Source organism: Bos grunniens, chromosome 9 (genome assembly GCF_055505025.1).
Source record: "Bos grunniens cultivar Pamir isolate PY7600 chromosome 9, Bosgru_T2T1.0, whole genome shotgun sequence".
Lineage (NCBI taxonomy): Eukaryota > Metazoa > Chordata > Mammalia > Artiodactyla > Bovidae > Bos > Bos grunniens.
In genome coordinates this window covers 16,236,781-16,253,274 of record NC_141173.1, presented here as the reverse complement: position 1 = coordinate 16,253,274, position 16,494 = coordinate 16,236,781, and the positions used below count along the sequence as shown (strand labels likewise).

The following is a 16,494-nucleotide window of genomic DNA, read 5'->3' as shown; positions in this document are numbered from 1 at the left end:
CAGTTAGCAGAAACAACACCGGGAGCTGACTGTGACTCAGATCATGAACTCCTTACTGCCAAATTCAGACTTAAATTGAAGAAAGTGGGGAAGACCACTAGACCATTCAGGTATGACCTAAATCAAATCTCTTACAATTATACACTGGAAGAGACAAACAGATTCAAGGGATTAGATCTGATAGGCAGTGCGTGAAGACCTATGGATGGCAGTTCATGACATTGTACAGGTCACAGGGATCAAGACCATCCCCAAGGAAAAATGCAAAAAGGCAAAATGGTTGTCTGAGGAGGCCTTACAGATAGCTGTGAAAAAAAGAGAAGTGAAAGGCAATGGAGAAAAGGAAAGATATACCCATTTGAATGCAGAGTTCCAAAGAATAGCAAGGAGAGATAAGAAAGCCTTCCTCAGTGATCAATGCAAAAAAAAGAGCAAAACAATAGAATGGAAAAGACTAGAGATTTCTTGAAGAAAATCAGAGATACCAAGGCAACATTTTATGGAAAGATGGGCTCAATAAAGGACAGAAATGGTATGGACCTAACAGAAGCAGAAGATATTAAGAAAAGGTGGCAAGAATACACAGAAGAACTGTACAAAAAAGATATTCACAACCCAGATAATCACGATGGTGTGATCACTCACCTAGAGCCAGACATTCTGGAAGGCAAAGTCAAGTGTGCTTTGGGAATCATCATAATGAACAAAGCTAGTGGAGATGATGGAATTCCAGTTGAGCTATTACAAGTCTTAGAAGATGATGCTGTGAAAGTGCTGCACTCAGTATGCCAGCACATTTGGAAAACTCAGCAGTGGCCACAGGACTGGAAAAGGGCAGTTTTTATTCCAATCCCAAAGAAAGGCAATGCCAAAGAATGCTCAAACTACAGCACAATTGCACTTATCTCACACGCTAGTAAAGAAATGCTGAAAATTCTCCAAGCTAAGCTTCAATGGTACGTGAACTGTGAACTTCCAGATGTTCAAGCTAGATTTAGAAAAGGCAGAGGAACCAGAGATCAAATTGCCAACATCCGATGGATCATCAAAAAAGCAAGAGAGTTCCAGAAAAACATCTACTTCTGCTTTGTTGACTATACAAAGCCTTTAAATGTGTGGATCACAACAAACTGTGGAAAATTACCAGACCACCTGACCTGCCTCTTGAGAAATCTGTATGCAGATCAGAAAGCAACAGTTAGAACTGGACATAACAGACTGGTTCCAAACAGGGAAATGAGTACGTCAAGACTGTATATTGTCAGCCTGCTTATTTTAACTTATATGCAGAGTACATCATGAGAAACACTGGGCTGGAGGAAGCTCAAGCTGGAATCAAGATTGCCAGGAGAAATATCAATAACCTCAGATATGCAGATGACACCTCCCTTATGGCAGAAAGTAAAGAGGAACTAAAAAGCCTCTTGATGAAAGTGAAAGAGGAGAGTGAAAAAGTTGGCTTAAAACTCAACACTCAGAAAACTAAGATCATGGCATCTGGTCCCATCACTTCATGGCAAATAGATGGGGAAACAATTAAAACAGTGTCAGACTTTATTTTTGGGGGCTCCAAAATCACTGCAGATGGTGACTGCAGCCATGAAATAAAAAGACGCTTGTTCTTTGGAAGAAAAGTTATGACCAAGCTAGACAGCATATTCAAAAGCAGAGACATTACTTTGCCAACAAAGGTCCATCTAGTCAAGGCTATGGTTTTTCCAGTAGTCATGTAAGGATGTGAGAGTTGGACTACAAAGAAGGCTGAGCACCAAAGAATTGATGCTTTTGAACTGTGGTGTTGGAGAAGACTCTTGAGAGTCCCTTGGCCTGCAAGGAGATCCAACCAGTCCATCCTAAAAGAGATCAGTCCTGAATATTCATTGGAAGGACTGATGCTCAATCTGAAACTCCAATACTTTGGCTACCTGATGCAAAGAGCTGACTCACTGCAAAAGACCTGATGTTGGGAAGACTGAAGGTGAGAGGAGAATGGGACGACAGAGGATGAGACGGTTGGACATGAGATTGAGTAAACTCTGGTGATTGACAGGAGGCCTGGTGTGCTTCAGTGCATGGGGTCGCAAAGAGTTGGACACGACTGGGCGACTGAACTGATCGCCTGACTGAGTTCTTTATCCAAACAAACCACTGCTTCCTTAGACCTTCCCTCAAACCACCAAAACAAAGACCAAATTCTGCTACTGCCTCTTTCAAACACATTTTTATTTAGAGCAGTTATGGTCGGCCATGGTATATGTTCTCCCTGAATACAAGTACTAAACCCATGCTGCCCAATTCCAAGAGTATTCCTGGAGGTCTTTGGCTGGAGGGCAGGACAGTTAGAAAATGAAATACAGAAACTCTCAAGTGCAAATTGTATAATAATACTAAGGTATACATCTATGCCTCTCTAGTCACTGGGTGAGAATAACATGAAATGTTTACCACCTCTATTTACTTAGGAAATAGCTTCAGGTAGTAAACATGGTTTTCAGTGAGCAAATGACATAAATCCAGCCACCTTCTCTTCATTTTGGTTGAGTCAAAGTGTGTTTTATAAACTAAAAATCCAAATTCTTCTGTGTGACCTAATCACCATTCTGTACAAGGTAGTGTTTTCTATAGGATGTCTCCTAGACCACAAGTACCATTTTTAAAAGATGACATTATTCTACACTGATGAATCAAATGAAATTAGGAAGATTTCTTATTACTTGTAAAATTCCATATCTTACATGATTCACTGAAAAAGTATATTAATATCCATAAAATAAGAAGTATAAGTATCAACATATACAAAAAATTTCAGAAAGAAGTTTAAAACTGGATGAATTATTCACCTCATAAACATATTTTCTAAAAATTGCCATCACATTTACATAAAGAAAACTGTTACTCACGCTTCATTAAGGGGTACAAAAATAAAATCCTTCTCAAAAATGTCTACATGCCGGGTCCATGTTTTTACTCTTCCATGTCGCTTCTGCTGTATTCTGTAAGACAAGAGGAGAACTATCAAGCTTCTGAAATGTTTCCAGTGTTGTCAGCCTATATGCAGCAATTTATACATTACAGTGATTAAGATGTCAACAGATCAAACAGCTGTATAAGAGGATTTAACAAGATGTGAAAAGAAAGCAAAATATCTGAGATGGAGCTGGGAAGATGTGAAACTGACCATCACTGAATCTGGAAGAAAGAGATTCTTTAATTCCTACTATTTCTTACTAGGGTGCTTATTGTTGCAGAACTGGTTTTAGCAAAAATATTGAGTGTGTATCAGACTGTGACCCATAAGAACTAAGGTGAAGAGAGCAGGAAAAGTGAGCACTGTTTTACAGTAGGTAAAACAGGACAAATTATCAGGACTGGTCAAAACCAACCACTACCATCAACTCTGGGCTTCCCTGATAGCTCCGCTGGTAAAGAATTCACCTGCAATGCAGGAGACCTGGGTTTGATCCCTGGATTGGGAAGATCCCCTGGAGAAGGGAAAGACTACCCACTCCAGTATTCTGGCCTGGAGAATTCCATGGAGTGTATAGTCCATGGGGTTGCAAAGAGTAGGACACTACTGAGTGACTTTCACTTTCTTTCTTTCACCATAAACTCTAAGATACAAAATTAGATATCACTGAAACAGTGGAAAACTTATTTATATTGTACACAACAGCCATTGATTCAAGACATTTAATAGCACTGATAACAACAACGGACTCTCGTGTGTATCTTGTAACCAATTACCAGCAAGTATTAGAGCTGGATGCACTCGCTATATGGAAAGGCATTATAAATAACTCAGGGCTCATACGTAGAATACTGTTTCCTTGTCTGAGAATTATTATCCAAAGAACTTATTAATATTACAGATTCACAGGTTCCACTGTTAAAGATACTACAGATGCAACATGTAGGGTAAAACAGAGCAATTGGTATTTAATAACTTTCAAGATTTAATAAGATTCAAGTAATTTTCCTTTTTTAAACTTTCAGATATATTTGGAAAATATTGATCGACATATTAGACCTAAAACCTTTACGAATCCCAGGTATTCTTTGGGTTTTAAATATTATAAGCTATATAAATTTTGCTAATTGAGACTAGAAGGAAAAAAAGTTGCTTTAATATAAATAAGTGATTTTTTTCCTAAGTTAAACTTAAGTGACTTACTATGCTATGCTAAGTCACTTCAGTCATGTACGACTCTGTGCGACCCCATAGACGGCAGCCCACCAGGCTCCCCCGTCCCTGGGATTCTCCAGGCAAGAACACTGGAGTGGGTTGCCATTTTCTTCTCCAATGCATGAAAGTGAAAAGTGAAAGTGAAGTCGCTCAGTCGTGTCCGACTCTTAGCGACCCCGTGGACTGCAGCTTACCAATATCTATTAAATATTTTCAAAAAGCTTGACTTACGATAGATTAGTTGTTTCATGAAGATTTCTCCTCTCCCTTTGATTAAGGCGTTTATAGAAAAAAGAACTGAATATATGAATTCGGTCAGCTTCTTCTTTCTTCAATTTTTCAAGCACCAAATACCTGTTTTATACGAAGCAATTCCAAACAGAATGAATTTAAGTTTGTGTACTAAAAACAGAGTGATCAAATACCTATTCACCACCAATCTCCATTCCTTTAAACTGAAAGACTTTATAAACAAAATTTCACATTCTAGACAATGATTACTATCAGATTATTTCTAAGTAATAAAACATGATATTTAAGAGTAAAACTAGAACTTGAAAGATCTAATCTTTTTAAACAAGGGCACATTTATGAACATTCACATAAACTTTATCAAAGCCAACAGAAATGCTAGAAATGCTCATCAATCAATGAATGGAAAATGTGGTATACCCATACAATGGAAAATTACACAGCAATAAAAAGAAATGAAGTTGATGCATGTAGTTTGATAAAAAGAACCTTGAAAATGTTATGCTAAGTGAAAGAAGCTAGCCACAGAAAAGCACATATTGTATGATTCCATGTATATGAAATGTTCAGAATATGCAAATCCATAGACATAGTGAGGAGACTGGTGGTTGCCAGAGCTGCGAGTAAGGTTCGAGGGAAATGGGGAGTCACTCCTAATGGGTACCGAATTCTGTGAGGGATGAAAATGTTCTAGTATTAATTATGGTGGTGGCTTCAAAATTGAACACACTAAAAACCACTGGAATTATACAGTTGAAATGTGTGATCTGTATGGTATATGCACTATATCTTAATAAAGCTATCTTTATGTATTATTTTGTTTTAAACACTTTAAATAAACCATGGATGACCTAGCCATAGACTACTTTTTATAAAAACAGAAATGAAACAGAAAGAACCTGTACAGTGGTGAGGCTGTAACAATGACTAGTCTTTAAAGTGATCTTATATCAGTTCTAATTTTTCCTTGCTTTAGTTGTTTTTTTCCTGAAGGTAGGTCTATATTAAAACAAATAGATATGGTCCTTTAAATTACAAAGATAAATTATGATACATTAAATTTAATTGTTTACGTCTTAAACTCCCTCAAAGGAGCTATGCAAAGTCAAGCTTATGGCCACATTCATCTTATTAAAATGAGGCTCATAAGAAAACCTTGTGAAATCTTGCACAGAAAAAGGAAGTACCCACAGGGCACACCTTTGAGGCCTGTCACTTTAATCATAATATTCAATAATTCTAAAGCTCAAAAAGGACATAACTTACAGATTTCTTGCTTTAGGGCAACTCAGTGTGCCCCCACAAAGGATATAAGACAGTGAATCAGCTCATGACACAGTTTAAATCAACTGCTGAATTCTACATCTTATATTCAAAACAGAGCATGTAGTGAATTAGACTTGAACTTACAGACTGTAACCATAATGGGTGAACCATGCTGCTTTACCAAAAAAAATGACAATGGCTCTTTTGTAAACTGAACTGAATGAACAATGGGATTTGGTGACTTAAGAAAACAGACTATACTTCATATACAAACAGACCCATGCTTTATTTTTGTAAATGTACGAAATTAATTTAAAGATGAAAGGATTTTCATACAGAAAACTTAAGAAAGATCTACAGACGTATTAGAAAAAAGTTTTATCAAGATGGCTGGCTATAAGATCAGAAAATATTTTTACTGAAATACTCAAAAATATGAGTATCAGTCATGTCCAAATTGCATAAATTTAGTGGCAGGCTCCTCAAGCTTGGCACCACTGACATTTTAAGCCAGATAATTCTTTATTGCTGGGATTGTCCTGTGCAGTGCAGTGTGTTTAGCGTTATCTCTGGCCTCTACCCACTAGATGCTATTAGATTGTATCCTTTCCTTTTGTGAGAACCAAAAATGCCCACAGACATTGTCAAACAACCCCTGGGGCCAAAGCTGCCTCCAGTTGAGATTAACTGATTCAGTGCGATCACAATCAAAATCGCAAAAGAATTTTAAAAACTGTATTTGATAGGCTGATACTAAAATTTATCTGAAAGAATTAAAAAGGTCAAGCATATGCAAAACATTTGTGAAGAATATTGCCTTTTTAGATAACAAGAATAAAGAAATAGTAATCATGGCAGTGTGGTACTGATGCAGGGATAGGTACACGGCCGATGGAGCAGACTACAGAGTCCTGAAAACAAATCTGTGCCACTGTTATCTTAGTATATGACAGAGGCAGGATTTCACATTGGTAGGGAGAGAATGAACTGTTTCACAAATAATACCAGGGCAATTATTTGTCCACACTGAAAAACATGAAATTAAGTCTCTATCTGATACCATGCATAAAAACAAATCCTATAGGAATTAAGGACATAAAAGTGAAAAAACAAAACTTCAAAAAGCCTTTTAAAGTAACTAGTTCTGTCTCTCTAATCTGATATACATCCTTAAGTATTAACATTTCTGTGACTATATATAGTTCTGGGTTTTTCATGTACATGTATGAGAATTATTAATTTTAACTTGAATAGCTGTTTCTTATTCTGGAATTAAAGGTAAATCCAAGTTTATCACACACACACAAAAAAAAAACAGGAATTTCTTTCACTTTGAAATTTTTCTTTCCATGTATAAATCATTTAAATATCGAAAGTCATGCACCTGTTATAAGGTGGACAATCTAATAATTATGAAATTTATATTACAGGATGAAGTTAAAATATCTTTCCCTCTGTATTTTATTAACATTCTCTAGATACAATGCCCTTCTACCTCTTATAAGTATGGCAAACTGTTTAAAGGTTTGCTTCTAACTTGTAGAGTTAGAAATGGAAAAGAATGAGCAGCTCTGGTGGCAACTGAATTACTTATTTCAATAGTGAAATTTGAAAAAGTTTCCTCTTTGTAACTCACTTCTAAAAATCATGAGACAAATATAAACGCAGATTTTTTAAAAATCACGCATTTTGTTAGATTATTTGGAATAGTAATTTGCATGAGAAAAGGCAGAACTTGTAGATAATGTAAGTTCATTGTAAAAAATTTGCTTTAAAGTTTAACTATATGCTGTCAAGAGGCCTACTGAAAATAATTTCAAAAAAATAACTATAAAATCTCTACTCTAAAAAGTATAGATTAGTATGAAATACAATAAACTAAAATGTAAACAAAATATAGGAACTTATTTTGTAGATACATCTATATGCTTTCAGAAAGAATTTTTTTAAACATAAAGACTTAAATAGGTTAAAAGTAAAAGGATGAAGAAACATACATCATGCAAACATGAACCAAAAAAAAGCTGGAGTTGCTATATTAATTTTGAACAAAGTAGGATTAAAAACAAGGAGATTATCAAGAATAAAAAGGAATATTATATAATGACAAGGGGCTTGATTCTCCAAGAAGACATTAACATGCATGTACCTAACAGAAGAGCTTCGCAATACATTAAGGAGAAAGAGACAAGTCAGTAATTATGGCTGGAGATCAATGACTTTCTCAGGAGCTGAGAGAACAAGCAGGTATAAAATCACTAAGGACAAAGATGACATGAATGGTGCTGTCAAACTTGACCTAGCTGACATTCATACAACACTTTATCCAATAACGGCAGCACTGTCCTACACAATTGCTTAAGATTTTGCAGCTGCTTGGTTTCTTAAGGTAGTATACATAAAGACATAACGTCTCTTGAAAAATTATGGAAAAAATGCACAACAGTTTACAATCTTAACCATTTTTAAGTGTACAATTCAATAATGTTAAGTATATTCATACTGTGTGAAACAGATCTCCAAAACTTTATTTTGCAAAACGAAAACTCTATATCCATTAAACAGTAACTCCCTTTTCCCTTGCTCTGCAGCCCTGGGTCATCAGTTCTTTGCTTTTCTATGAATTTGACTACTTCAGTTCCTCATGTAAGTGGATTCATACAGTGTTTGTCTTTATGTGATGGTCTCATTTCACACTGTATAATGCGTTCAGGTTCATCCATGCTGAAGCATGCGAAGGATTTCCTTCCTTTTAAGGGTGAATAATACTCCATTATATATATCACATTTTGTTTATAACCTCATCCATCAATGAACATATGTGTTACTTCCACATTTTAGCTATTATGAATAGTGCTACTATGAACATGGGTATGCAAACATCTCTAAAATAGCTCTACCTTCAATTCTTTTGTATATCCAGAAGTAGGGCTGCTGGATCAAATGGCAGTTCTATTTTTAATTTCTTGAGGAACCACAACACTGTCTTCTGCAGAGGCTGTTCCATCTTATACTCCAACCAGCTGTGTACCAGGGCTAGAACTTGTTCACATTCTCTTGTATACTTGTTATTTTGGGGGATTTTTTTTTTTTTTAATAAAGCAGCCATCCTACTTAATGGGTGTGAGGTGAGATCTCACTGTGGTTTTGACGTTCATTTCTCTGATGATTAATAACACTGAAGATCTTTCCATATGATTTGTTGGGTATTTTTATGAAATAATATCCTTTAATTTAGTTATCAAGAACTTTGAACTTGTCCTTGAATATGTGTGAGGTTTCAAAAGAATCTACATATGCAAAGTTAGGCATTTAAAATCTAGGACAGTTTCTCTTGCCAGCAAATCTTTATTTTAAAATTCTTACCTCTCAAATACCTTCAGAATCTATTGTCTCCTTACTCGCTCTCTCTTAAAATCTACTCTGCAGGGTTTGTCCTTATAGCCCTTTTTCTCATTCTGTATCCCTCACTGTGCAATTTCATCCATTCTCCCAATTAAACTACTATCTGTAAAGCCTTCTATCTCTATGTGTCTCTAGGTCAGAACTCAACTGACCTCTATAATCATATATACAATTGTTTACTGACACGGTCCCTTTTGTCATATCACAGTTCGGTGAGTGGCAACATCATTTGGACATCTTACTAGTAAGAAAACTAGGAGTTACTTGACACCTATTTATTTATCTTCTTAATATGCAGTTGATCAGTCCAGGACTTCTGCTAAACAACTCTACCTCTTAAAACATTTCATTATTTCTTCTTCACTGCAACTGAAATGCCTTAACTAGGCTTCTTATATCACCTTAATTGAATTTGCTTAAATCGTCTCTCATCTAGACATTCACAATAAACCTGCTTGTCAAAATGACCTTAAGGAAACAATTACACGTCACTTTTCTGATCAAAATCTTTCATTGTGAATAATAATGCTGTCTTTTCCCCAAGTGTGGGCTGCAATCATAGGCTATAAAAATCAATCCAGGGGCTTTTAACAACCAGTTTAAAAATATATATATTATACATTTGAATAAACAAAATATATTGGAGAGCACTAGACACACCGATGGTTTTGTTTCATACCCACATTCATCTTACATCACAAAGCAGTAAACACATACAGTTTATACATACATAAACACACTACACATACATGTTATGTATGTGTATTCCAGATCATGATGTAGGCCCTTCAAGGAAAGCTTCTTGATTCTTCATTTCTCAACCCCCAAAGAGAATGATGCTTTCTTTTTCTGCTATATTTGTACCATGTTAATGCTTCTGTCAATACTTTAATCCCATATTTGTATTCCCTATAAAATCATAAACTTCTAACACAGCGTGTGTGTGTGCTCAATCATTCAGTCATCTCTGACTCTTTGAGACTACAGCCCACCAGGCTCCTTGGTCCATGGACTCTTCCAGGCAAGAATACTGGAGTGGGTTGCCATTTCCTTCTTCAGGGGATCTTGCTGACTCAGGGATAGTACCCGGGTCTCCCGCACTCAGGCAGATTCTTTACCATCTGAGCCATCAAGGAAGCCCCAAACACTCTAACAGTAACAATGTAATAAGCTACTATCTATGATCACTTTGCATGTGCTATTTTTTATAGCACCTGAAATGTGCATCTCAAGTACATTCTCATGATTCTTTTAGATATTATTCCCATTTAAAAAATTCATTTATTTTGAGGATAATTACAATATTGTGATGGTTTTTGCCACACATCAACATGAATTTGCCATAGGTATACATGTTTCCCCCACATCCTGAACCTCCCTCGCACAGTCCTCCCCACCCTATCCCTCTAGGTTGTCACAGAGCACCAGCTTTGGGTGCCCTGCTTCATGCATGGACATCAAACATGCTGGACATTTTTACACAGGGTAATGTATATATTTTAATGCTATTCTCTCAAATCATCCCACCCTCTCCTTTTTCCACTGAGTCCAAACGTCTGTTCTTTACATCTGTGTCTCCTTTGCCGCCCTGCATGTAGAATCATCCATTGGTACCATCTTTCTAAGTTCCATATATATGCATTAATATACAATATTCATCTTTCTGCCCTGCAGATAGATTCATCAGACTGCATATATATGCATTAAATATACAGTATTTGTTTTCCTCCTTCTGACTTACTTCACTCTGTATAATAGGTTCTAGGTTCATCCACTTCTTTAGAACTGACTCAAATGCATTCCTTCTTATAGCTGAGTAATATTCCATGGTGTATATGTACCACAACTTCTTTATCCATTCATCTGCTGATGGACATCTAGGTTGCTTCTGTGTTCTAGCTAATGTAAATAGTGCTGCAATGAACACTGGGTCTGACAATGAAAGCACAGTGTCTCTTTCAATTCTGGTTTCTTCAGGGTATATGCCCAGCACTGGGACCACTGGGCCATATGGCGGTTCTATACCCAGTTTTTTAAGGAATCTCCACCTTCTTCTCTATAGTGGCTGTTCCAGTTTGCAATCCCACAAACAGTGTAAGAGGGTTCCCTTTCTCCATACCATCTCCAGCACTACCATTCAACATAGTTTTGGAAGTCCTAGCCACAGCAATTAGGTAAGAAATAGAAATACAAGGAATCCAGATTGGAAAAGGAGAAGTAACACCCTCACTGCAGATGACATGATCCTTTACATAGAAAAGCCTAAAGATGCCATCAGAAATTACTAAAGCTAATCAATGAATACAGTAAAGTCACAGGATATAAAATTAATACACAGAAATCCCTTGCATTCCCATTATTCTCATTTTTAAAATGAAGAAATACATACAGAGACATTACTTTCGAAATGTCACACAGTAAGTGGCATTGATGGAATTCAAAATACAACTCTGACTTTAGAAAACAAACATATACATTATGATGTGTTAAAAATTTGCTGAAAGGCTAGGAGAAAATTAACTTACTTCAAATAAAAGTCTATAATAACATCATTTAAAAATTCTCCTTCACTTAGACAATGCAGGTCCTCATTAGTAACGGAGATGCCTCCCTTAGCTGGAGGTGGTGGATATACTATCAATCTGTAACAAAATTTTAAAATATAAGCAAACAAAACAAAAATAGGTCTGTATAACACTGAAATGTAATAAAACAGAAGAAATTTAAGTGTTGCAAATGTAAAGGAATTCTCTCACTTTTCTACAGGACCCATGAAGATGGTATGGCTCTCTCCAGTTTCTTCCTCATCATCAAAAAACTGGAATTCTTGTTTGTTTTTAAGTTGTATTTTAGATTCAAGGGCCACCTGGTAAGGAAAATTAAATTACCAGTTCACAAAATCAATTTGAAAAAATTTCAACAGAAAGATAAAGGCAAGAATGCTTTTCAATTAAAAAGGATTAAAAATAAGAAACAGGCAAAACTAGAGTCCACTTTCTTTTTATCTGTAGCTTCTAGAACAATGATACTTCCAATTTTTGTAACTGGTTTTCTGGTATCTTGTCTAAGATCTCTACCATCCATATTAAATTAGATTATGTTAGTAAAATCCAAAGAACAGATAGTGGATTTTTTCTTCTACAAGTGGAGGCCTACCTAAGTTCAGTGCCTAGGAAATCCATGGAATATGGGAGCAGAGGCTCAGGGAACACAGTCCATTGAGCTTCAGTTCTCCAGAATCAAGGAGTCCTTAAAGAAAGAGCCTTCCATTGAAATCTGAGTCCATCACAGCTGCCTTATGGCTCCAACTGCTCTTTTCTTCCTCTGGAATTATTTCCTGTAGCCAATTCTGCAAAAGAAGGGGAATGGTTCCCCTTCCTCCTCCTGTTCTTTTCTTCCACCCACTAACTGTGTGGATAGTTCTTTTCTGGTGAAGTCTTGCTCAACTTCACCAATATTATGCCTTGGATAGCCCTATTTCCAAATTTGTAGGCAGGCTGCAACATTTAAGTATTTCTAATAAATTGTCAGCAAACTCCAGTTGCTGTGGTAGGAGACAAATTTCGAGTATTTAAGTTATATTTTTATTGAATAACTTATATTGTATGTTATAATAGTATTGTGGCCTTTGATTCAGGTGGCTTCAGAATTACCTACTACGTGATCAATTATTCTAGAATCAGTTATTCTAGAACTGGTGAGAGTCAGAATCAAACGGTTTATGTGCTTCCTTTCCAAGTTTTCAACCATGTATGCACATGTTACACATAAAAGTATAATACATCAGGGACCAAAATGCCTTTATTTGTATTGAAGCCAATGTCACCAATAGGAATCACTAGCAAAATGTAAGAACTAGAATACCAGTCACTTTGAATGTAGCACTGCATATATATGTATGCTGAGGGCGGGGAGCGGGCGGGGCGGTGAGGGGAAGAAAAAGGGACAAGAGAAAAAGAAAAGGAGACAAAAAGTAAAGACAAGAATGGAATGTGGAAAGAAACTAAAATACTTCCGAGACTTGTACCAAATACTATTTGTGTCACAAATCACCCACCACCGTTAAATGTTTTGACACCATGTAGTTTACAAATTACACATAAAAGCAAATAATTCTGAAATGGAAATAAAAAGAGCTAACTCCAAATAAGCAATATGATAATGAAACACATTTCCCTTTAAAGTTACCATTTAAAAAATAATTACATTTTTAATTTTGTTTTCTTTTTGCACACAACTTCCTTTGATGCTCTCTTCATAGGTTCTTGTGCAGGCAACAAGTCTGCTATTGGCTTCATCAAAGGGAATTTTCACAAAAAAATTTGACACATTATTCTTTATACCAATGTCAGTAATAATATTTTCAAATAGCATATTTGCCTGAGGATCAAGGCCATTTTGAAAAATTAGAATTATGTATTGTTCTTCCAAATCTGAAAAGAAACCAATATAATTATAAGTCTAAAAGAAAAAAATAAGTAAATAGATACTAAAATAAAAAGTAACTAGCTATTTCCAAGAATATCACCAGAAATCCTGGTATAAATGTTCAAAACAGTGTTTGGCATACAGTGGATATATAATAAATACTAAAATAAGGACCAATAATACTGTCACCTAACAATGTCACTTCAGTCAATTAAGAGAAAGGAACCAGAACACATTACCCTAGCAGCAGCTCTAGAATGAATCTATTCATAGATGTAACTAATTTATTTCACCTAATAGGATCCAAGTATATTGAGTTTTAAACATATAATCCATCAATACTGCTGTCAATTGGCAGTAACTCCAGATTTAACTGTAAAAACCAATATTCACTAATGTGTCAACTCTTGCAGCTTTCATAGTTATCTATCACTTACTTATCATTAAGCTGAAGGAGCAATTAGTGAGGAGAAATATTTTACAACTAGTCACACTATGCCACAAATGTTAGGGGGAAGGGAAACAAACAAACTGGAGAACCACATTGATTTATTGTAGAAAATGAAGGCCTGTTACTGAACTTTCAAACTTTCTATTCGGGCTAAGTTTTAAAGATTCCAACTTGATGGCTGATTTACAGTTACAACGTCTATCAGTACATTAAAACAAAACAAAACACCTCATTTTACTCAGATTATACAGTGTTAAATAAAGACTATGTATGTTTTGGGGTTTCAACCCATTTTGAAAACTTTCCAAATGGCTAAACCTGGGCTTTAACTTCAGAACTTCCATTTTCTATGGACTTTTCCTCTTCTATAAAATGAGGGAAGTAATATCTTATAATGTCATTATCAAGATTGTAGGTAAGACGAATATATCTAAGGTATCTATCAATATCAACTCAGTCTGCTAACCAGTGTATTGTACCTTTGCTCTACATAACTTACTTGTTAACTTATTTACTCCTTTACAGTCATTCCAAACTTTATCCTCCATGTTCATCTGCAGTTGCATGCTCAGCTTCTGATAAACTGCCGGCTTAGTCTGAAGAAACACTACTGGTAATTTTCGGACACTACACCATTCACATTTTGTTAGATCAGAGGTATTTAAAGTAATCCCTACAGGATCATTTTCTGGTTCTGGAGAAAAAACAAATGGAAATGGAAAAGGAATCAATTCTTAAGAGGGCAAAATCATGAATGGAGGAAACTGTAGGGAATTACAATTTTAAAGTACATATTTATTATGAAAAAATGAAAGTGAGAGTGTTAGTTGCTCAGTTGTGTCCGACTCCAAAACACCATGGACTGTAGCCTGCCACACTAACCTGTCCAAGGATTTTCCAGGCAAGAATAGTGGAGTGGGTAGCCATTCCCTTCTCCAAGACATCTTCTTGACTCAGGGATAGAACCTGGGTCTCCTGCACTGCAGGCAGATTCTTTACTATCTGAGCCATCAGGGAAGCCCCCAAATATTTATTATATTTTGTACATGGTAACTTTAGTGGGAAAATGAAGAAAAATCTTTGATCTTAAAGAAGTATCTAAATACATTTTTTCCCAGATGCAAAGAGAATTTTAATGAAGAATACTTAAAAACTTAAACATAGCTTCTGTGATGTTATAGTATGAAATTTCCACTCTTAAGGTATAAGGCCCTTTGTTATGATGCATGTAATAACTAATTATCTTAGTGAATTCTAAAAATAACATTTTTTATTCCAGTAAAGTGTTTTACTGTAAACAAAGCTTTAGTGAGCAGTAGGACATACAACAGCTTACCTTCTAGCTGTATCTTGATAAAATCTAAACAAAACTAAAAAATAAGATAAATTAGTAACAATCATAGATTTTGGGGGAAGATTTTGCTACAGAGACCCTAAATGACATGCTTTTGGGACTTAGCCTATAGAAGGCAGAAAAAGCGATCCATGTACTGCATTTGTCCATCTGACCTTTACAATACTGAGAATGATGCCAGCCCCTATTCATTAAAAAAATAGTTGGAAACACAGAATTAAGGACACCCGAGTTAAGAAGCCTTATAAAATAAGTACAGTAATATTGGAAGATTAACAATGCATAGGATACATCAAAAAGAAAAAAAAAATATGACTTAGAAGGCAGATTAAAGAGATTATGTTATAATCTTAAATAGAAAATATACATTTGAATTGGACTGGTGGTAGCAGAATAAGAATGAGACAGGTATGAGAGGTAAGATAAAGGGACTAAAGAAAGTTCTTTGGCTTCTCTGGACACTGAACTAGTTCAAAAGCACAATGCCTCTTGGGCGGCCACCAAAGTCCAATAATCTATTTCTAGGAGTTACTATGTCATAAGACATTTTTCTGCAGACCCCAAAGCTTTTCAATTCTTCTTTCTCTCATAAAGTTCCTCAAAATACTGTTTTCATGCATTGGGCTGGCATGAGAATAAAACGGTAACACACAGGAGTGAATTCCAACTCAGTGAGAATAAACATTTTCCTATAATGATTATGCACTACTTTGAATATTATGTTATAATTAAAAAAATTTTTTTATCGGAATACATATGACCAAGTTTTTACCCACTAATTTTTATGGTGAGTAGCTATTTTTAATTGTCTATATTCCTAAAGCAAGTTGAAATCTTGAAATAATTGCAATGTTCTATTAAATATTTTAACTTATAAATTTTAACATGTATTAGTCTTAGCCAAGAAATTCTGAATCTTATAATTGGTAGTAAAGAGCATAGTGTGTACTTACAATTACAGGTTCTATTAATAGTCGGAATAGTGTTCCTACTCGTATACTTCGACAGTTTAAAACTACGGTATCAGAGGAACTTTGGCAGCTTAAAGATACAGGATCAACTAAAGTTTCTTGAGAAATCACTTTGCGACGTTTTAGAGGTGTGGTGATAATAGAATTACCAAACTGAAAAAGGAAAAAATTTTTCACTTAGTAA

General features: G+C 35.5%; 1 protein-coding gene across 43 annotated transcripts in view; it reads right to left on the bottom strand.

The window, feature by feature from the left end:
• Positions 1-16,494, bottom strand: part of SENP6 (SUMO specific peptidase 6) — a 132,770-nt gene that overhangs the window by 16,714 nt on the left and 99,562 nt on the right. For 37 of the 43 annotated variants that reach the window (XR_015132607.1, XR_015132603.1, XR_015132605.1 and 34 more), the window contains 8 exons: positions 16,293-16,463; positions 15,322-15,355; positions 14,485-14,679; positions 13,313-13,539; positions 11,863-11,972; positions 11,632-11,748; positions 4,415-4,537; positions 2,901-2,993 (listed from right to left, as the gene is read on the bottom strand). Coding sequence is in view for 38 of the 43 variants with exons in the window: in XM_086316856.1 (XP_086172982.1) it covers positions 2,901-2,993; positions 4,415-4,537; positions 11,632-11,748; positions 11,863-11,972; positions 13,313-13,539; positions 14,485-14,679; positions 15,322-15,355; positions 16,293-16,463 (1,070 nt within the window). In the remaining 5 variants the exon portion in view is untranslated. The remainder of the gene's footprint in view (positions 1-2,900; positions 2,994-4,414; positions 4,538-11,631; positions 11,749-11,862; positions 11,973-13,312; positions 13,540-14,484; positions 14,680-15,321; positions 15,356-16,292; positions 16,464-16,494) is intronic. The other 6 variants (XM_086316839.1, XM_086316840.1, XM_086316872.1 and 3 more) reach the window with 1 other exon arrangement.